This window comes from Eublepharis macularius, chromosome 8 (assembly GCF_028583425.1).
Source record: "Eublepharis macularius isolate TG4126 chromosome 8, MPM_Emac_v1.0, whole genome shotgun sequence".
Lineage (NCBI taxonomy): Eukaryota > Metazoa > Chordata > Lepidosauria > Squamata > Eublepharidae > Eublepharis > Eublepharis macularius.
In genome coordinates this window covers 14,840,102-14,862,858 of record NC_072797.1, presented here as the reverse complement: position 1 = coordinate 14,862,858, position 22,757 = coordinate 14,840,102, and the positions used below count along the sequence as shown (strand labels likewise).

Sequence of the window (22,757 nt, the reverse complement as noted above, 5' to 3'; positions counted from 1 at the left end):
GGCTGATTGGGAGATCTTAAGTGCTGTTGCCCCTTCCTCTTAAAGAACGTGATTCAACATGGAAACAGTGAATGTGATGTTGGTTCCAGCTATTGAATTGGTAACAGGGATGGCTACACTGCTGCAAGTGAAGATGGTTGTTCAGTGGCTTTTTAATGTTAGTGTCAGCCAACAAAGTGTGACAATTTTTTTCCCTTTGATGTATGAAATGTGTTCATTTTGTTCGTGGCCCTGTGGGGAAAACTAGAAGGTCTTTGGTAGGACTCTGGCTGTTAGGCATTCACCATGTGGTCACTGTTTGTAAATTTGCTATAGGGTACTATTTGGAACTGAACCCTTGAAGAGATTAATTCTGTCATGTGCCCAGCCCAGGTGAGCCTGATCTCATCAGATCTCAGAAGCTAAGCAGGGTCAGCCTTGGTTAGTAATTGGATGGGAGACTTCCAACAAAGACCAGGGTTGCAGAGGCAGGCAATGGCAAACCGCCTCTGTTAGTCTCTTGTCATGAAAACTCCACCAGGGTTGCCATAAGTCAGCTGTGACCTGAGAGCACTCTCCACCACCATCTCTACTTAGCAGGTATGTGAGGGAGACAGGGTATTTTTAATTTACAAATTTATTTTCCCAAAATATTTTTATAAGACAATCAGACAAACTTTTTTTCTGGTATCGTCCTTTGTTGATGGGAAGAAAAACGGACCTTTGGACAATTACCGTGAAGGGTCCTTCTCCTTTGAGGAAAGGAGGACATCTTGGGTGTTTCCCACCATCCAGTCAGGGAGGCAGAAAATTCAGTTTTCTTCCTCTTTCCTGTTGGGCGTGAATCACCCCTTCTGTCAGTTCAGTTGACTCCACGCAGCAGTATTCCCCGCCCCCTTTTTTTGGGTCGCTAGATTTCTGTTTAGTCTCAGCTATTTGCCCTGAAAAATGATTGATTAGTTAGGAATGAAAGGATAGAATGAACATGCAGCACTAAGGAGGAATAGGTAAGGTAGTAAAGGAGACTAAGGGCCTGGGAGGGCAAGATGTCTTTTGCCAACATGTTGTCCGTGCGAATCAAGACGTCCTTTCCAGCTACCTGCACAGAGAAGTGTGTCAGGGCTAGCCTGATTGCCCTCATCTCAAGGAGGTTGATGGGGAGGCAGGATTCCTCCATGGACCATCGTCCCTGAACCAGGCAACTTCCCAAGGACAGTCCCCATCCAATTAGGCTGGCATCTGTGAAGAGTTGGATCACTTGAGGCATTAGGAAGCTCTTGCCCTGGTGAAGGTTGTTGTCTTTGGTCCACCATAGGAGACTCTTCTTGACTTTCCAGGAGACTCTCACCATGGTGTTCACCATGATGAGGAATTGGTAGGGACAGAAGGACAGTAGGACCCTGATGTGAAGATATCCCCAGTGGATGGCCTCGCAGTTTGCCACCAGCATCCCCATTAGTTTGGAGAGAGTCAGTAGAGGAATGGATCTGTCGCGTATGACTGCATCGACCAGGGTCTTGGTCTTTTGTATCTTCTCCTGAGGAAGGAACAGGTGGCGTCTCTTGGTGTCCAGGATCATTCCTAGATGATATGTACTCTGAGAGGGTCCTGGTGTCCCACTGGGCCTTCTCCCGGAAACTGGCGCATACAAGGATATCGGCCAGATATGGATGTATATGAATTTCCCTCTCTCTGAGTCGAACGATTGGGTTGATTGACCTTGGTGAAGACTCTTGGAGCTGTGGCTAGACCAAAGGGCAAGGCTCTGAACTGATAATGCCTGTTGTTCATGTGGAACCTCAGGAAACATTGGTGAGATGCGTTGTTGGGAATATGAAGATAGACCTCGGTAAAGTCTATGAAAGTGAGGAACTCCCCGGGCTTTAGGGCTTCGACTGTTGAGCATAGCGTTTCTATATGAGAGTGTTTTAGCTTTATGAACCTATTTACGAACTTCAGGTCTAGGATCAGTCACTAGTCCCCGTTTCTTTTCGGAACTGTAAAGAAGAGGCTGTGAACTCAGGGAATGGGGATGGGAAGACCTTTTCTGGTGTGTCTGCCCTAGGGAAGAATTCCCTGCACCCTTTGGGCCTTGCAGATGCTTTTCCCGATTTGGGATCTTCCTCCACATTTGGTACTTCTTGCGGGTCAGGGGCTGCCAGGGACTTTGAGAGGAGATATTGATAGTCCTCCATTTTAAACAGCCTGTCTGGCTGCTCTGAAATGGTGACCACCACCTCCTCCTCGGAGAGGGGTTCTCCCTCCTCCCTGTCGTCACTATCAGAGGACATCTCTCCAGCTCAGGAGAGCCCCTTGTCCTTATCCTTGACTTGGATGGACTTTTGGGCTGCCTTAGTAGGCCATTTGGCTGCCGCCTTTCTGGGTTTGCGTTTGGGCCTGGTGGATGGAGTGGGGGAGGGATGAGGAGGACAATTCGCTGCTGGCCCTAGAAAAAGATTGACACCGCTTGGAGAGTTCATCTCTCATGGTCTGCTTTAAAAAGGAGGGAAGGCAGCTTAAAACACAGGGACGAAATCACCAGGTACATTACTCATCCTAGTAGAGCCGCTCTCCTTCAGAGGCAGGTGCCGATCCAAGCAAGAAGGGTCTGCAGAAGTGTCTCCTGGTGGGAGGTTGGCCAGCACATCATCTGAGCTTGCTGCGCTTGCTGCCGTCTTTTCCCACCTTCTCTGCGGCCTGCTGGCTAGCTCTGCACTCAGCCTCCCAGCAATGTTGCGCAGAAGATCCTACCTCTCTGCTGCCGCCGGGCCTGTTTGGTGGGGATACATGGGTCTAAGATCGGAAAGTTGCCGGGAGTTCACTCCAGCCGTGAAGGCAGGACGGCACTGGGAGGATCGGAATCTGACGCCACCACCACGGCAGGGAAGCCTGCTTCATCGCCTTCCTCTCCCTTGAAGCTTCCGTCAGAGTCTGCCAGTTCCATAGTGGGGCTGTGTGCACTCCTGTAGAATAGATAGCTGAAGGCAGGTATAGAGGGGAGAGGAGGAGGAAGGATAAGAAAAAAGACTTAAAGGAAAAGGCAGTACAGAGGAGGAGGAGGAGGAGAAGAAGAATCAGATAGGCTAAAGTGAAAGTGGAATAAAGGCCTAAAAAGCAGCAGAAAGATCTGCTGCTACTGCTCTCCCTGGAGGCAGGAAAGAACTGAGAGAAGGGGTGGTCTACACCTAACAGGAAAGAGGACGAAAATTGAACTTCCTGCCTCCCTGATTGGACGGACGGAAGCACCCAAGACGTCCTCTGCCTCAGAGGGAAAAATACCCGTTCTCATGAGTAGCCGAGTGCATTTGTCCGGTGCGCCTTCCAATATTTTTCTGCCACAGCTCGTATTATAAAAGACCTATATGAGGCATCATTTTGCATCTATAACGTGCACCCGCTTTTCCTCTTTGAGAGGTAAATTCGCTAGTCTATCACATTCTCAGGCATGTAGAAGTACCAGTAAACTTGTTTGTTTGGATCTGTCTTCCAAAAAGTGGGGAACTCTTTTCTTCCTGTATTGTTGTTTCTCTGAATTGTTGTCTGGAAATGCCTAATTACTGGGGGTATTTTTTATTTGTAAACGACTGAACTTGCGATGCTAACCTGATTGCACCAAAGAAGTTCAAGATAGTGTGTGCACTTGGTCATCTACAGAAGCTGTGTATTCTTGCTGCATATACTGCAAGTGAAGCCAGCAGATTCTGGGGCACCATGTGTCTAAACAGATGCAACAAGAGAAGTAAGAAGCCTCTGCCCCTTAATGGCAACTCTCCCCTTCGACCTGAACTGTCTCTGTTCCCAGCCAGCTGCTGCAGGGTTAGCCAGAGTTATCTTGTTTCAGGTTTCGGTTCCTTATTCCCCGAGAGACTATCAGCCTCTTGTAAGCAAGACTTCCTTATTTTGGTGTGCCTCTGCAAAGTGGAACGACCCAGCAGAAGGGAACAGGTGGACTTTGCTGCTGGGAGGAGCTGTGCATATTAGCAAGTTGTGTGATGACTGTACACAGCTGCAGACAGAGACAGACCTCTTGGAGATTAGTGATGGCTGAGAAAATGTTTAGTTGGGATGTTTGGATTGTGGGGACTTTGGCCACTTCTGCTGTGACCTCGCTCACCATGAGGTCACAGCTTGAAAGATTTGTTTACATTGACCATTGCAGGGAGGTAGCCATGTTAGTTTATTGTAGCAAAAAATCCCCACACAAGTTAAGTGGCACCTTCAAGACTAGCAACACTTACAGCAGCGTGAGCTTCTGTGTGTCAGAGATCACTTCTTCAGATGTATCTGAACTTGTGTTTTAGTTTAGGAGTTAATTCTTGCAAATGGCAAATGGCTTTTTGGTCCATAGCAAGTATACTTTTTTTGCTCATTCTGTACTGTAGTTAATCTGTTAAAGTCACAGTACCTTGCCTTGTAAAACTGAATATCTTTATATCCATTTTTCAGTAGGCACGTATCAAGGGGGGTATGTTTGTTTTGAAGAAATCATGGCATACACATGACAGAAAGCAATGACATAGGTCATGTTTAAAATGTATTTTCTTTAATGTTCTGAAGAACCTTTTAAGAGTATAAGAGTATCTGTAAGGAAATAAGTGTGATTGTAATGGTACGAGTGGAAGTAACTGCATAGCATGAACCCGTGGAGAAATATTTTCATAGTTCGGTGAAGATTCAGTAGTGTTTTATTCTGCAACAGAAGAGAACTTAACATGGAAGAACCATCAATTTTTCTCTCTCCTGGCTCAAAACCGCCATAATGATGAGTAAAACCCTTTTTGTTGTTGTTGTTGTTACACAGCATCTGGCAGTTTTTATCTCATTTAATTCCATTGTTTGCTTTTCTGACACAATGTTATGTCTGAGCAGAAGGAACCAGCGAGGCATTTCCTTTAAACGATTGTTCATCTGCCACGTGCTTGTCTCGACTGTTTTCTGAAGCAGACAGGTCAAACTTGGCTTCACCTTGGTGGTAAGCAGCTCCTTTCCTGCTGCAGAACTACGTCTCTGGTTCCTGGATGCATCTCCGATTGTTTGTGCACTTCAGAGGGTGAAGCGGCACTACTGGAATGTTGATTTGCGGAGGTCAGGAAACGAGGACTTGTTCTGCTGATTTGAAGAACACATCTCAAAAAAGCAGGGTATAAATTTAAAAAAAATAAATAGATTGGTGGCAAAATCAGAACGAGATTTCATTTGAGATGTGTGTCTAGAGTTTCTTGGAACTGATTCGTAAGTGATTTCAAGGTTCTGTCATTTTTCTTGTTACATGGAGAACATCCAGAAAGTTACCTTTAGTCCATTTTCTACCATTCCAAAAAATCCTCTTGCCATACTGTTTGGTTCTTCAGCAGTAGGAAGTTACATTTCAGAAGAACAAGCATTGCCATCATATCTCTGCAAGACTTTGCCTGTCGTACTTAGCATATTATTAGGATGCTGATCTTCACAGACTATATTATTGTGGCGCAAAGGGAAGGAGGTAGCCTGATATGTTTGTGGTGTCCCAGTTAGCTAGTACTCATAGCTCTGAAACAGACATATTTTGTTCGGTGACCCAGGTTGGAGAATAAGAAGATTCTAAAATGTAACTTGAATCATTCCTAAAAGCACAATTTTTAACTCCAGAGAGGACGTGATTAAAGACTTTGCTCTGTTTTTGGCTCGGGGTGGCAGTGGCAGCAGTCATTCTTTAGAAATTAAAACAGGTTGTGTGGCTATAATTGTTGACAGCAGGCTGGTTTAGGCATGCATCAGCCTCTTCCACAATGGCTGCCCTTGGGCGTTTGAGCACTCTTGATCATGTGGAGGTTGTGGACCTTAAATAACCAAGAAGTGCATATATTCCATACAATAGTCACAGTTTCCCCAAGCACAGCAGCTCCATGAACAGCTCCACCACAAATCACGACAATCTCAATTAACTGGATACACATTTTTAATCAGTTCCTGTATCACTTCTCCATGAAGTTGCACACAAAGCTAAGAATATCCTTCTGTACAGGTGCCGGTCCACGGTCTGAATGCCTGAGATTTAGCAGTTGCCCCCTTGCTGCTTGTTTAGTTTTCCTACTCAGGGCTATTTCTGTGTCCTTAGATATCACATGAATATACATTGGGGGAAATCGTTTCATTTATATTTTATAAGATTGGCTCCTTCGATGGGTGACAGTTACTGTTTAGATCCACAGATGGTACAGGCTTTGTTTTTTAAAAGATGAGAAGGCAGCTTCAGCCATACAGCTGTTTTACATCAAATCCCCTTTTATCAACATTGCAATTCCTCTTGATAACCCTGATGCTTGTATTTCTATCACTAATGCAGAACATATCACTAATACAGAAGTGACATTTTAAGAATCTCTGGGTTGGCTCCTTCCAGTCTGTTCCACTAACTTCTGCACTTTTCTCCAGCAGAAGCTGGTATTCTGCTATAGTAGAAGGTACTGTCTTGCAGAAGCAGAAAACTGTACCCGGAAAGAAAGTGCCACCATCTGCAGAACAGATCCAGAAGATCCAATCCTCAACTTCCAGCTGCTCAGAAAATTATTCCTAGTCCTTATGCTTATAAAAGAAGAGCTTAAAACATATTAGATGTGTCCGGATTAGAGACTTCTATTCTCTGGGTCCAGTTCTGCTTTTGTCCTCCCCTGTTCGGGTGTCCCACATTGCTGAACATCTGCATTCCCAATAACAGATCAACTAGAGAGATGAAATGTTTAACCTTCTGAAAAAAGCACCCCCACGTTGGGTTTTTGTGGGGTTTGGTGGAAATTTTGGGGAAAAATTTAAATATGCACAGTGCTTACTTTCCTATCAAACCTAAACTTCTTTTACTAATTTACTGATTTTTTTTTTACTGCCAAATTGTATTATTTGGCATTTTTATTGGATTTAAAAGTGTAAATATCTTCATTTTTTTAATAAGAAAAATGGCAAGTATTCCCATTCCTTGAGAAGGAGTTGCAGACAGATGTACCCTATTCTAGCGCAGCACAGTTTCCATCTGCGAGGTAGGGGAAAAAATAAAAGTTGAACATAGAAAACAAATTATGTAGTAAACAAAATTAAATTGTATTATTCTCTCATAGAATCACAATTGGTAGGACTATGGGGATATTTGGATATAGAAGCAACTTGGATGTTCATTACACTAAACTCTCTAATAATGTATTATCATTAAACACATAGCACATTAATTGTTGGCAACATTATTTATATGTAAACAAAAAAATTGCAAATGTATGTGACTACAGTATGGAAGTTTCCCCCCTGGTTTACTATGCAATTTCCCAATTTTTCCATTGGGAAAAAATGAAGCATCCTTAGGCTTTTTTATTATGTACACTTGGAATAAGTGAAATGCTTTATAGGACAAGATTTCATAGGAGTCTTTTATTCCAGTGCTCCACCAAATTTCCCAATTTTTCCATTGGAAAAATGGGGAACACCCTTAGTAGAGCTGGGCATGAACTGGGGGGGAAACGAACCATGTGGTTCATGGGTCGTCAAATTTCACGAACCATGAACTTTCATGAACCTGCCCCCCGGTTCGCAAACTGGTTCATTTGGTTTGTGAAAACCTCACATCCAGGTCAGAAAATCACTTCCGGGTCAGCAGAAGGTCACTTCTGGGTCAGCAGAAGGTCTGCAGGAAGTCCATCCCCTGTTGCCTAGGAAACATTGATCAGCACCAGGCTGTCCGCAGTGACAAACCAAAAAACGAACCAAACAAACCAGCCTAAAGTTCGTAGCAGTTCGTCAGAAATGGGATCTGACAAACCGCTGGTTCGCAAATCACAAACCGGCCTGGTTTGTCATGAATTTTGGTTCGTATTTTGGTTCATGCCCATCTCTAGCCCTTAAGACTTTTTCATGCTATATATTTTGAGTTTGAAAAAACCTTACCTTAAACATTTTACTCACTCTAAAAGAGAATACATGTCATAGAAGTTTTTTCCCAGTGCTCCTCAAAATGTTTATTTTTTTTTCTTTTGGAAAAATTAAGTTGAGGGGAGGAGCGTTTTTTCCTCTAATTTTTCCCAAGGATTTCCCCTCCCCCATTTTCAGCCCTTCCTTCACAACTCCAAGACCAACATGTGAGGGGGAAATGAGCTCTTCACTTCTGGGGCATGCAGGGCGTTTTTCTTCCTCATATGGATCTGAAAAACCTAAGTTTATGCAGACCTCAGAATTACACAGATGCTGTCTGTAGCTGGCATTTTCTGCTACATTTGCAAGTAATATCCATATACAAATCCTTTAGCTACCCCAGCCTTGGAAAATAAGTAAATCTGCATAATGATTTTGAGTTTAGGGTTCAGTATTGAATTTTGAATTGGATGGCTCTGCCTATTGACTTTTCAATAGAAAAACTTGAGCCTAGGCTTTGACTTCCCTTTGTTTACTCGTGTGAACAGGTTGAATATGGATGGGCCTGGGTATGTTGTAGGTAGATAATCCTACCTTTAGGGCATTGTATTTATTTAAAAAAACTACCTTTCTTTCCAATTTTATTATTCGGATAATATTTCCGAATAGACATTTCTCTGTTGGGATGTAGTGGATTGCATAGGGAATGTACAAAACAGATTAATACTCTATGGTAGCAGAATCTTTGCATAGTACCTAGATGGATAGATGACCACTCTACTGCAAATTTGCACCTGACATGTGGTAAAAGTTCTCCTTGCCACTTAGCAGAGGAGATGCAAACAACGTAAGTTACTCTAAGATGGGACAAGACAAGTCGGGGTTGTTTGTTCTTCCTCATGAAGCTTCCTACCCCATATCATTATTTGTTTTCCGTGAAGGAATATTTAGATATATGATACAGTGTATTTAAGCAGCGGCTAGATGGCCATCTTGACAGCAGTGCTGATTCTGTAAACCTAGGCAGAGCATGAGAGGGAGGGCAAGAAGCGTTACATCAGTTCAAGATAAATACATCAGCTTAGTAGCCCCTTCTTACTTGTGCAGGGGGTTGGACTAGATGACCTTGGAGATCCCTGCCAACCATATGATTCAATGTTTATATATGAAAGCAATTTATTTTACTCGCTTTTACATTGTTTATAGCTTAGTATATAAAACTCTGCTAATTGCCAAGCATCAATGCCTTATTTTCTACAAATAAAATTGCAAAAATCCCCTGTAATACAGAGAAAGCTATTGCTGTACCTTGTTCTGCCTTGTTCATGTATCTTAGTATTTTACAACTGAGAGATAGGAAAAAATAAATAAAATGGAACAACAAAATAGAAAAAATATTTTGTTATGATCAAAAAAAGTACAAAATTCACAGGTGCATAAAAAAAAAATTTTTAGGATCAGTCACCATTCCCAGTGAAGGCTTAATATGTTTTGGAAAGTATTTTATTCTGTGTATGAATTTTTGTTCCAGTGGATCAACACACAGCCGCTTTTCTCCCCATTCCTGTGTTCACATGTTTACAGAGGCATCAGCTCTAAGGAATCTCCTTGTTGGTGGCAGAGCAAATGATTCATTGTGATTCCAGATCAAGGAGTTCTGTTTATTTAACACTTCTGTTCCTGTTGCATTGCACATCTTATACCTCTCTTGGTGTATTTTAATCCAGAAACCAGTTTCCATCCTCTGGGCACATGGGGTGCGTCATTTCAAAGCTGGGGCTCTGGTGTGTTTGGAAACAATATTTATCCAACTTTTCCATTCTCAAGAAACCTTCAGAACAGCTAATAATCATAGAAGTCATGCTAAAAACAACTCAAACCATGTAAATATTAAGACAATGGTGAATAAAATAATACCCCCCCCCCCAAATTTAAAAGCGGCAGAAAAACATCACCAGAAAAATACTGAAAATGATATGTGGAATTGAGGAAAAAATTGTCACTCTCCAGGCCAAACTACACAACAGGTTGGATCCACTTGTGCAAGATCATGTGCAACCACTTTCTGGGCACCATAATATAAAGGGAAGAAAGCACTCAACGTTGCACAAGATCTCGCACAAGCAGAACTGTGCCACGTCCATTTGTGTTTCCAGTTGCGCATCGCTGTATCCAAGCCAATGAAACAATAGTGTCTTAAACCTGTTGCCTAATCACTAGCAGAAAAGGAGCCCAAGGCATAGAGTTTCAAAGGCTGGGTGTCACCCAGGGGAGAAAAAAGCAAAATAAATATCTAAATTAAGGCAGGATTGACTGCATTTAGACATCACACAAAACTGTAATTAATAGTAATATCTGATTTATGTACCGCCCTTCAGGATAACTTAATGCCACACTCAGAGCAGTTTACAAAATATTATCATCATCTTCAAATTAACTGTGGTTATTAATAGTAATAATTGTGCTTATATACTGCTCTTCTAGACATATTTGGGCCCTACTCAGATCAGTGAACAAAGTAAGGCCACCTACTGAGCTCATGGCAGGAGTGGGATTCGAACCAGCAGAGTGCTGATTTGCATCCCAACCACTACACTACAGTAGCAGTTAATAAATCAGCTGAAGATCCTGGCTTTCATGGATCCTGGCTGAGCCATAATTATCAGCACGGCCTGCGTTCAATCACACCAGTCCACAGTTAGTTTAATCAAACTGTAGTTTGTGTGATGTCTAAACTGAGCCATTGTAATATCTAAGTAGGTTTGCTCTCAATTCGGTACTGGCAGAAAGAAAGGCAGGATATGATATTGAGGCAGGAAGACAAAGCAGACCACACCAGCGAGAACAGGATCCTTCCTCTCCCAGGTATACTTAGGTTTCCTTCTCTTCTTCTCTCCAATCTACTTCCTAGACGTTGTTCACAAGTTTTGCATCCCTGCTACAATGCAACTGTGACCCATATTTCAAACTCCGTTTCTACTCGTGCAAGCAGATAAAGGTTTAGCTAAGGCGTGCATAGGGCTATGCCAAACACTTGCTTATTTTTAATTTAAAAGTAGACTTCTGGAGTGGGGAGGGCAAAATCCCTCCTCGCTCGTTAATGTTTTAACTGTTTTTATCTTTTGTTCTTATTTTAAGTTCTGGATTTAAATTATTTTTATAATGTATTCATGTGCTATGTATTGTCGAAGGCTTTCACGGCCGGAAGGGGTTGCGATTATTCTTCGTGAGTCCTTCAACTTCTGCAGATCTCCAGTAAAAGCTATAGCTGGTATTGATTGCATGTTCCTGTCTCGGGGAATTAAAGATAGACTGTGGGTATCCTGCTTGTTTACAGACCACCCAGGTTCCCTATAAGCACCCTTTCCGAGTTGGCAGAGCTGCTAGCAGACGTGGTGTGGGAGACACCTAGACTTATTGTTCTGGGAGACTTCAACATCCATGCTGAGTGTTCCAAGTCAGGCCTGGCTCAGGAATTAATAGCTTCCCTGGCAACCCTAGGCCTCTCTCAAATAGTGTCACACCCTACACATGAAAGAGGCCACACACTAGACTTAATATTTTGCACTGAGCCTTTGAGGGAAAACCTTGGCTCAACATTGGAAATTCAGCCAGAACCATGGTCAGACCATCATCTGCTGAAGGCAAAAGTGAATATAGCCCCAACACCCCTCAAAATGGGAGGTCCAGTTAAAATGATTTGCCCACAAAGGCTCATAGACCCTCCCAGATTTCAAAATGCCCTGGGGGATTTTAGAATTCCAGACACGTGCTCCACAGAAGCTGCTGTAGGAGTGTGGACCCCAAAGCTCCTTGAAGCTATTGACACCATTGCTCCTTGTCAACCCCTCCGGCCCTTGGGACGGAAACCAGCACCATGTTTTACCATGGAGCTGGCTGATCTGAAGAAGGCTGGAAGATGTCTAGAAAGACACTGGCAAAAAACCCGCAGAGAAGCTGATGGAGCTTGCTACAGAACACACTGGAAGACCTATGAAGCAGAAGTGAAAGCGGCAAAGAAACATTATTTTTTGGCAACCATTGTGTCGGCTAGTTCACAACCCTCCCAACTGTTCAGGATATCCAAACACCTTCTAACCCCTAAATCTGAACCTTTACAGTCAATAGACAATTTTACAGAACAGACAATTAGCTGTGAGGTCTTTGCTAAGTTTTTTGGTAATAAAATAGATCTAGATGCTAGATGCAATGCAAACGAGATAGGAGAAATGCTTAATACACTGGCCTACATTTAGACTGCTTTGAACCAATTACATTGACAGACCTTAACAGGATCCTGGCTTCTATGAAAGCCACTACTTGTGTGCTTGATCCTTGCCCTTCTTGGTTGTTAAAATCAAGTAAAGATCACATAAGTGAACCACTGAGATCTATTGTAAATCAATCACTAACTCAGGGCACATTCCTCCGGCCACTTCTTACCTCAACACGGCTGACCTGGCCACCTGGATCCATGCTATGGTAACATCAAAACTTGACTATTGTAGTGCACCATACATTGGTCTCCCATCTAAGTTAACTAGGAGGCTCCAATTGGTGTAAAATGCTGCAACACGACTGTTAGCAAGAGCGAGCAGGAGCATGAACATCACTCCCATCCTGCAGTCACTCCATTGGCTACCTATCAGTTACCATGCTCAATTCAAGGTATTGGTTATTACATGCAAAGCTCTTTATGGCCTTGGCCCAGCATACCTATGAGATTGTCTCACTCCTTATGTCCCTCCACAGCAGCTTCGCTCATCTGAACAGGGTCTCCTGCAGGTGCCACCCTGCACATGGGTGAAATCAACAGCAGCCCACACAGGCTTTCTCTGAGGTGTCCCCCACCCTATGGAACGGTTTGCCTGAGGAGGTCAGGAGAGCCCCCACTCTCCTGGCTTTCCGCAAACGATGCAAAAACGAATTATTCAAAAAGGCTTTTTACTCATATTGGAGGGAAGTATAGGGAGGGGGTCTCAGATGCTTTGCTAATGAGTTAGGGACCATAGACTTCAGCACTATGTTGCCTTGCATATTATCTGTTGCTCGAATATGTACTCTTATACTACCTGTATTTCATGTTTATCTAATGTCAGTCCAAGAATTGATTATGTTCTGTTTCAGCAATTCTTGAACTCTGTACTGGATCCTTGCTAATGCTACGTCTTTGTAAAATCCTATGATAATGTTGTGGAAATGTCCTTAACACTGTATAGAAATGTCTTTGTTGCTGTATGGAAATGTTCCCAATACTGATTGTACTAATCTCACCCTATGTAACCCGCCTTGAGTCTCAGTGAGAAAGGTGAACTATAAATGACATAAATAAAAATAAATAAGAAGGGATTTGGAGGGGGAAACTGCACCAATAGGAAAGTAGGGGGATGGTGCCTGAGAGAAGGGATAAAAGGGCTCACCCACAGTCGGAGGAGTTCACTCCTAGGGAGCAGAGCTGAGGAGAGGCTGCTGCAGATGGAGGGGATCCCTCATCCAGAAGGGGGGAGACAGTTGGAATCCAGGAGATAGTTAAGAACAGTCTAGTTAGATGTGTTAGGGTGTGTTAGTTTGGTTATTCCCCAACCTTTACTATTCTCTTTAGTTTACAAAGTTTTGAACACCAGTTATTAATAAACCTTTTAAATAAAGTTCTTTATTATTCTGCCTGGGTCCTCACGTCTCGTTTGATCACATAATAAATCAAACCTACTAGGAAAGAGTAAAGAGAAGGGGTCGGTTGGGTGCTCTGGGTCCTTCCGAGGAAACCTATACCAGAGTGGTGGCAGCCTATAGAGAGCTTCCCTGGACCTCAGCCAGCTGTGATTACCCCCGTTCTAAAAAAAACCCCTGTATTTGTCATTCTCAGGGAGAGGGGGTGTGTGTGCATGTGCAGATATCTTTAAGTAGAAGGAAAGATCCCACAGTCCTTGGAAAATAACACGGGGGCTCAGAATGAAACTCTTTTCTAAAACCTGAGCTGCAGCTTTTTAACACTGCCATTGTGCTGCCCCAGGATCTTGGCAACAGAAAATACTGTACAGACCAATAAGGCTAAAAAGAAGGCTGCTTTCTTCCCTTTGGCCTGGGAGGATCTAAACAAGAGCAGAAAATGGGGTTGGAGGGCACAGACCTTGTGGGCATGCACCTTCTGAGCTCAGTGCACTTCCCAATCTAAGCTGTGATGAGGGCTGTCAATTGTTAGCTTAAAGGGTCACAATGGGAGAAGATCCAGAGGAGTTAGCCGTGTTAGTCTGTAGTAGCAAAATCAAAAAGAGTCCAGTAGCACCTTTAAGACTAACCAACTTTATTGTAGCATAAGCGTGATTCTCGAAAGCTTACGCTACAATAAAATTGGTTAGTCTTAATGGGAGAAGATGAATCTTGAAGAATACGCTTCCTTTGAGACCAGCTCTTCCTCTGGTTTCACCTGTGAAGATATCTTGAGGTCTCCCCTTTGTTGTCTATGCGAAGCCCTGGCAGAGTGCTTATATTGCACACCTACTATTTTGTAAGAAATCAGATGAGAAATAATTGGTGGGAGACTAAGGGGGAGTTGTTACTGGCTTTTTCTGTCACTCAAGGGAAGAGGTCTTTATTTGCCTGCCATGTTCTTGTTTGTCTCATTCACAATATTCCTGTTGAAAAGAGTGCATGTACTTGCATTATAGTTTTCCAAGTATATACATAAATCTTGGGAGTGGTGGGTGTATGGGGTGCAGTTGCTGTGGCATTTTCCTATATGTGATACCTACTTCTTTGACTGTATAGTGCAAGTTTCAAATGAAAAAAAAAATGAAATCATGCTCTCGAGTCTTAGTTGACTTATGGTGACCCTGGTGGGGTCTTCGTGGCAAGAGACTAACAGAAGTGGTTTGCTATTGCCTGCCTCTGCAACTCTCCCATCGAATTACTAACCAAGGCTGACCCTGCAGTCAGGGGAAATTCAGGACCCCTCTAGACAACAAGCTCAAAAATGAATAGAAAAAAAATCTGTTTGTTTTTAATTTTCATTCGTTTAGTATTAATTTTCATCAGTGTAGCTCTCTAGGGGGGACATTTTTCCCCTGGTTGTTTTTGCATGGGTGGTTTGGGCATTCCCCTTTTTTCCCTCACTGTCAAATAAGGAGTAGCCCAAATCTTAAAAGCTGCTTTTCCTTTATCCGAATTATTTCGCTTTTTAAAGGAAAGGCCTCAGCCCTGGAATAAACTATGAGTGAACAGTGTTACTAGCTCAAGTCTTATCACATATCCACCTAAATATGTCCCTAAAGCTTTTTAAGGTCTTTTGTTTGCCTGAAACATTTTTCCCTGGCATGTGGCCCTCAGGCACGTAGCTTTAATTACTTTCAAGGAGCAGGTGGGAGGTGGACAGCCATTGAAGACAGAGAGGGAAAGAATGGACCGCAGAAGTTGTGGGTCAGGGTCAAACGGGGTAGGGATGCAAGGAAGAGGCCTGGGGAGGGGGTTGGATTTGCGAGGGTCATAAAAATAAGTCCCAGCCAGGTAATGCACCATGATGTGTGAATTTCTAAATAAAGCATGGGGTTTGGGGGAAACCGATGCACGACTGACTTGTTGTAGAATTTGAAGCAACTGGGATATAATGCAAAATTTTCTCATCACAGCGGCCACATGTTGCAGCCTCTCACGTGTCCAGGGACCTGGAAACTCTGTGTGGGAGGCAGATGCAGGTTTCCCTCATTATAGCCTTGGGCTTCCTCATCCAGTTTTGTATGGAGGAAGCAAAACAAAAAAATATATATATCTTTGATCGTACATTCCCTGTGTGACTCACTGTAGCTTAACGCCTCCTCGGGCTGCCGGGTGGCACGTTGGGAAGCGTCACGTTGTAGTATTTGGGGAGTGGAAACGGACCTGAAGGTCATCCGATGGGACAGCTAGATGAGAAGTGGCCTTTGTTTTGGCCTGGCAGTCTTTACAGTAGTTCCTTGTGCCTGTATTTTGTCAGTGGTTTCTTATGAACCGAACTCACTTAGCATTGATTGATGACGCATTCAGCAGTTTCAGGTGTCGGAGGCTGCGGCTTCCTTTGATGGCAGTTCTTTTCCCTCTGAGCAACGGAGGTGAAGTTGACCTTGGAGCTTGTAGAGTCAGCTTTCCTTTCAAAGTCACTCTGGAAAATAGATTTGTAAGGCTGCTGTTTGGTGTTAACTTTTAATGTAACAAAGAGACACCAGGGGGCTTGAATGTTTCTGGCAGGGTCTTCCAGCCCACCTGCGTCTTTTCCGGTGAGAAACCAGGGTAGACCAGTAAGTTGGGCCCATATGCCCAACTTCCATTCATTAGTTAACAATAGCAATAATAATAAAGTGCTTATGCTGCTCCTCTAGACAGATTAGTGCCCCACTCAGAGCAGTGAACAAAGTCAGTGTTGTTGTTATTTCCAGAATGCGCTTCAGGAGCTGGAGCTGAGAGGAGTGGCTTACCCAAGGCCACCCACTGAGCTCATAGAAGTAGTGGGATTCGAACCAGCAGAGTGCTGATTTGCAACCCAACAATTTAACCAATATGCTAAAGCTGCTCTCTGTGTATTCTGCCTCTTCTTACGCTCAGTTGCTTGCTGCGCCCATGTATTTTTGCATGTTTACAAGTTGGACTTTCAGTAAAAACTGAACTAGACAGCACATTTGGCTTCTGCCTCTGGGACAGCTGAGACTTAACCTGCAAAAAGGAGCAGCCAACTTCAGTTTTCCAGGGGCAGTGAAGATAACTCTACTCATCAGATAGCTAAGCTTCTGTTTTGTAGTTTGTTGGGATGTTGTACAAGGTTACTTCCAGACTGCTGCTGCTTGCAGTGGCATTGTAAAGCAAAGATAAGACCTGGTATGTTAGGCTTAAAAAGAAGCTACCAGTCATGGTATTACGCACATAGCTGAGTAACTATTCTGCACTCTTTTTACAGTAATCACTAAAGCAATCACGAATCCTTCCTTTTAGATGGGATCCTTTTAGTTTAGATGGGTGAGGCAGGAGTGACCGTCTGCATTAGGTCAGCTTTCACTGTCATTGGAAACATCACAACTCGTAAATCAGGACGGCTTTTAAAATGCCATGTGACCCTGGAAGAGCTCAATCTGAATGGTGTTCTGGGAATGGGAAGGTGTGACTGTTTCGTTGTGCGTGTTTCACCTTCTGAAATTTCCCTTGTATTGGATGAGTAGAAACAAGGGCTATCTAAACAGAGAGGGGTGGGCATATACCATTCCTCCTCTTCATTTTTCATCCTGGATTCATACACTGGGCCCACTTACTTAATTTTGAGCCGAGAAAGAGCTCAGATGGTGCCTTTCAGTGGGCTATTATTGATAGGCCCAGCTGAAGATGAAAGATGAAGAATTCTTCTTTCCCCTCCAAAAGAGTCTGGGTTTGATTCCCCGCTCCTCCACTTGAAGCCAACCGGGTGACCTTGGGTCAGTCACAGTTTCTAGGAGCTCTCTCAACCCCACCCACCTCACAGGGTGTTTTGTTGTGGGGATAATAGTGACATACTTTGTTCATCTTCGTTCTTCTGTGCCTCCACACATCCCTCCCTCCTACCCCGCTGTGAATTCCAATGCACAAAAATATGAGGATTATAACAAAGAAATTGATATTTTAAAGGATATGGCTATGTGTGTTGGATAGCGGCGGCAAGGGAGAACTGAGGGAAGGGGCCATTTGTCGCGCCCCTCAGCGACCGTTTTCCTGCCTAAACGGTCACATGTCTTCCCAGTGACCAACGGCCCCTTCCCTCAGTTCTCCCTTGCCACCGCTATCCAACACACACAGCCATATCCTTTAACATATCAATTTCTTTGTTATAATTCTCATATTATTGTGCATTGGAATTCACAGCGGGGTAGGAGGGAGGGATGTGTGGAGGCACAGAAGAACGAAGATGAACAAAGTATGTCACTACCCCAAACCGCTCTGAGTGGGTGTTAAGTCATCCTGAAGGGCGGTATATAAATTGAATGTTGTTGTTGTTGTTGTTGTTATAAGCAAAGCATCTTCAGGCACCTTAGAAAGCTTACGTGTTGAACACCAGTTCCCTGTCCAGCTCTGCAATCTCCATGTAACTTCTTCCATCCAATTAGAAAGAAATAGAAAATGCTCACTGTCTTTGGTAACTGGTCAGTTTCAACTAAGCACTTGGAAATCAGAAAACCTGGATCAGTATGTAGTGCAGGTATCACAAATGGATTTGGGAGCCTACCATTCCCCACTCTGCAGTGAATCTCTGCTCTGTTGCCTTGGGCAAGCCGCCGTTCCTCAGACTAAGGCGATTTGGGGGTTAAATTAATTGCTTTGAGTTCCATCCAGGAGAGGCAGGATAGAAATATACTCAGAAAAAGAAATGTTTTTGGTCTTACGGCAGTAGATTAAATAAAGCTTGTAAATAGTTCCCTGCGACAAGGAAACATTACTTCCAAGCAAAAGGCATCTCTAAAACCTGTTCCATTTTTTTCTTCTTTTGTGGGGGGCTTCAAGTGTGATTAACTGCGGGCAAGCAGGCGGATGAAGGTTTCTTGTGAGCTTACTTTTGAGAATTTATCTGCAAGGCTGACTTAGCACAGAGCTCACAGCAGCAACCTCCTGTCCGGTGTTCTTCATCCTTCTATTTTTACTAAACAAGAATAAGTGATGTGATAGAAGATTTCTGCTAAGATTGATGGGGGCAGACAACAAAAAGCTGTTAGGAGGCTAAGCTTTTCGTTTTGGTCCAGGATCCCTCACTAAAATGGTTCTCTCTCTGTTTGTCTTGTCTGTGTTCCTAAAAACAGGTTGCAAAATCAAGGCCTTGAGAGCCAAGACAAATACGTACATCAAGACCCCTGTCCGTGGAGAAGAACCCATTTTTGTCGTCACTGGACGCAAAGAAGATGTAGCGATGGCCAAAAGGGAAATTCTTTCTGCTGCTGAACACTTCTCCATGATAAGAGCATCGCGTAACAAAAACGGCCCAGCTCTGGGGGGACTGTCCTGTAACCCCAACCTGCCAGGCCAAACCACAGTCCAGGTCAGGGTGCCTTACCGTGTTGTTGGGCTTGTGGTTGGCCCCAAAGGCGCTACGATCAAAAGAATCCAACAGCAGACTCATACTTACATAGTTACTCCCAGTAGAGACAAGGAGCCAGTCTTTGAAGTCACCGGCATGCCTGAAAACGTAGATCGAGCCCGTGAAGAGATAGAAATGCACATTGCCATGCGCACTGGAAACTACATTGAATTGAATGAAGAAAACGATTTTCATTACAACGGTACGGACGTGAGTTTTGAAGGAGGGAGCCTAGGATCCGCTTGGCTGGCTTCCAACCCAGTACCTCCTCCGAGCCGCACAAGGATGATTTCCAATTACAGAAACGACAGCTCCAGTTCTTTAGGAAGTGGCTCCACCGATTCCTATTTTGGAAGCAATAGGTTGGCTGACTTCAGCCCAACAAGCCCATTCAGCACAGGCAATTTTTGGTTTGGAGAAACGTTGCCTTCTGTAGGTGCAGAAGATCTTGTCGTTGATTCTCCTGCCTACGACTCCTTACCGACACCTTCTCAAACCATCTGGACACCTTTTGAACCTGTTAACTCGCTCTCCAGTTTTGGGAGTGATCCTGCTAGTAATGTGAAGGCTCCGCTGAGAGGGAGTCAACCATCCACTCCTCGTCTGTCGCCTACATTTCCCGAAACCCTCGAACATCCCCTGGCTAGGAGAGTAAGAAGCGACCCACCCAGTACAGTCAGCCAGGTTGGCCTTCCGATCTACATCCCTGCTTTTTCTAATGGTACCAACAGCTATTCTTCTTCCAACGGCGGTTCCACGTCTAGTTCCCCTCCGGAACTGAGACGGAAGCACGACTGCGTGATATGCTTTGAGAATGAAGTAATCGCTGCCCTGGTTCCGTGTGGCCACAACCTATTCTGCATGGAATGTGCCAACAAGATCTGTGAAAAGGAAACACCATCATGTCCAGTTTGCCAGACAGCTGTTACTCAGGCAATTCAGATTCACTCTTAAATATATAGAGATATTATATATGGACTTTTAAAACTCTTAATGGCTTGGATGTAATGGTACCCCCTAAGTAAACTTATAATGAATTCAGACTGTTATTGGGCTTTCTTGGGGTTAGGCTAACGTTCTTTGTGAGGCATGTGCTCTTTTTGTTGTCGTTTAAAAAAAAGGCTTGTGCAGTTAACACTACACCTAGCCAATCTTTGTCCGTTTTGGTTCCAGCTGTGGCGCCTTGTGGCAGAATTTTGACTGGGAACGAAGCTGTGATGTGTTAGGAGTGATGGGAACTCAAATCAGTTTTGGAACAGGATAAAACACAAAATGCTCATGTGCTTTCCAGATCGTCTTGACTATGTGTCGGTGACAACATTCATGAAGGCGCGAAGCCTTGTACGGCCCTGAATTGTCAGTTGAGGGGGAGGGTGAAAAGGTTTATCAATGTATCAGACACACTTCCAATGCTGCCTTCTTTACACTGCCAGTTTTTCAAAACAGGTTTGGGGGCAACTTTTTCCCCTCTTTACAGCATGGGCTTCTCTTATCCAATGTTGCCAATAATTGTATGATGCACAAATCCGATGTCCTGGCATTTGGATGAGTCATATAGTGGTAATTTTTTTTTTAATTAATGAAATCATTGTTGGGGGGGGGGAGGTCAGAGGAGGCAAATGGTATGAATTGACCACCTTCTCATCCAATATGCAAATTAAAGAGAATCAGGAATGTGTGGGTCTTTCACTGCTGAATTGTGAGAAAGTCGGCCTCGCTTTGAACATCTCTGCTGATCACGCCTGCCTGCCCCGAGTTCTCCTACCAGCAAGGGCTTTACTTCCCAATACATTTGAAGCAGAGGAGCATGTCTTTTCAAGCACACTTCTGTGCATGGACAGATGGGCTTCCTCTCTTGAAACGATTGGAACTTCCTTTGTGCACCCAGCACCCCATGTGCACATTGGAGCACGCATGGGATCCTGAATTTGGGCGAGTGTTGCTAAGGACTGTAGCACTGCCATCCTGAGTGCAGTCTGCTCAGCTCCCCTTCTCCCCCGGCATTTGTTGGGGTGTGTGCATGAGGCGGGGAGAGAACCGCAGTAGGTCGAGGGCTTCGGTTAGTGCCGAGAGCGAGAATTGCTTACATTCCACTGGCTCGTTTGATCAAGCTGTTCTTAAATTAACTATTTTAGAGAATGTGTTGGGAAAATGTGAATCAATTTTATGTTTCCTCTGTTAACTTGCACATTATGTGAAACGCATTTTGTTTTTAGTAACGTAAGGGGGGAAAAAAGAACTCTCATCCACATCTTTGTATCATTCGTGGAAGCAGTTGGGTTTGTGGTCCCAAAAAGCAGTTTATCTCATTTCAAGACAACCCTTCTCTGTTTCAAGGAGCTTCCCCCAGGCCCTTGTTTTTCTTTACATTTCAACCTGTGGATGTTTCTTTCCTCTTTATCCTCAGAATGTTCCCAAATCTGTGCTGGCGTTTGAAAAAAAGAACACTCAGAAGTTCTGGTGGATTTCTTTATTTTTTTAACTTTATTTTTTTTTTGAGCAATATTTTCCCAAGTTGAAACAAATATTTTTGTTTTCTCAGTATAAGCGAATTCTACATGTATTGAACTAGAAAATATACAGAAATCTTTATTTTTTATTTCCACTTGAAAGAGTTACATTTCGTATAAAAAGTTTACAGATAACGGTTTTTATTTTATGATTTTTTTTTCAGTATAAAGGTTGCCTTGATGGCATATTATTATATTATTATTATTATTATGAGATGCATAACTTTAACGCTAACAGCTTGTAGGATAGTTTAAATGTCAGTATTGAAACCTGAATCTCATTAGCTGCAGTCTTGTAGATACGAACCATCTCGTTCACGGAGCATGTAATTTTGTAATCTATTGCGTTGTACACTGCAACTACTAAGCCAAGGAGTCTACAGACATTGGGTGCGTGTACTGTTTTCTATAAACCACAGACTCAAGAATGACACAGCTCTCGATATAGTTTAGTATTTGCTAATTTTACTACACTCTTTTTTGTTATGTATATGTAGGGAGGTCATAGGGATTATAAATTCAATTTGAGTAAAGTTTAAAAAAAACCATATATATTTTATGATAAAGGGCCTTTAACTTATGGTGGCCAAAGCACTGATATTATATATTTGCTGTAAAGAGAATTATAAGAGTTTTATTTTTCTGATATTAAAAGTTACTTAATAAAGACTTGTTTCCATTAACTTGAATGTTTTTCTTGACTTTGCTGCCTTCGTGGTCTTCAAGCCACTCAGGGTGTTGACTAGAGCCTGGGCCTTTTCTGCTACATCCCCCCATATTGTGGAATGGGCTCCCAGTAAAAAGGGGGAGGGGAGCCCTTTCATTAGGAAACACTCGGGAGGCATTTGCAAGACTTGTTTGCTTGGCAGAAGTTTTGATGGGATGTGAACAATAAGACATCTTCGGGGGAGGTAGGTAAAGGTAGTCCCCTGTGCGAGTCATTACTGACCCATGGGGGGGACGTCGCATCACGACGTTTTCTTGGCAGACTTTTTGTTACGGGGTGGTTTGTCATTGCCTTCCCCCGTCATCTACACTTTGCCTCCAGGAAACTGGGTACTCTTTTTACTGACCTCGGAAGGACGGAAGGCTGAGTCAACCTTGAGCCAGCTACCTGAACCCGGCTTCCGCCAGGATCGAACTCGGGTCATGAGCAGAGCTTGGGCTGCGGTACTGCCACTTACCACTCTGCACCACGGGGGAGGTATTTGGGGTTTATATTAGGTTTTAATCTGTAATGTTTAAATAGTTCCTTGTAAACACCTTGAGCCAAAAGGAAAAAGCAGAGTAAAAATATTGTAAAGAAATAAATAAGCTTTTTTGCTCTTTACAAACAG

General features: G+C 43.4%; 1 protein-coding gene across 1 annotated transcript in view; it reads left to right on the top strand.

Annotated features, from left to right (window-relative positions):
- MEX3C (mex-3 RNA binding family member C) overlaps positions 1-22,103 on the top strand; it is a 47,917-nt gene extending 25,814 nt beyond the window's left edge. Inside the window, exon 2 of the mRNA XM_054987311.1 lies at positions 18,636-22,103. Within this exon, the coding sequence (XP_054843286.1) occupies positions 18,636-19,864 (1,229 nt within the window). The 3' untranslated portion in view covers positions 19,865-22,103. The remainder of the gene's footprint in view (positions 1-18,635) is intronic.
- Positions 22,104-22,757: the final 654 nt, after the last annotated feature.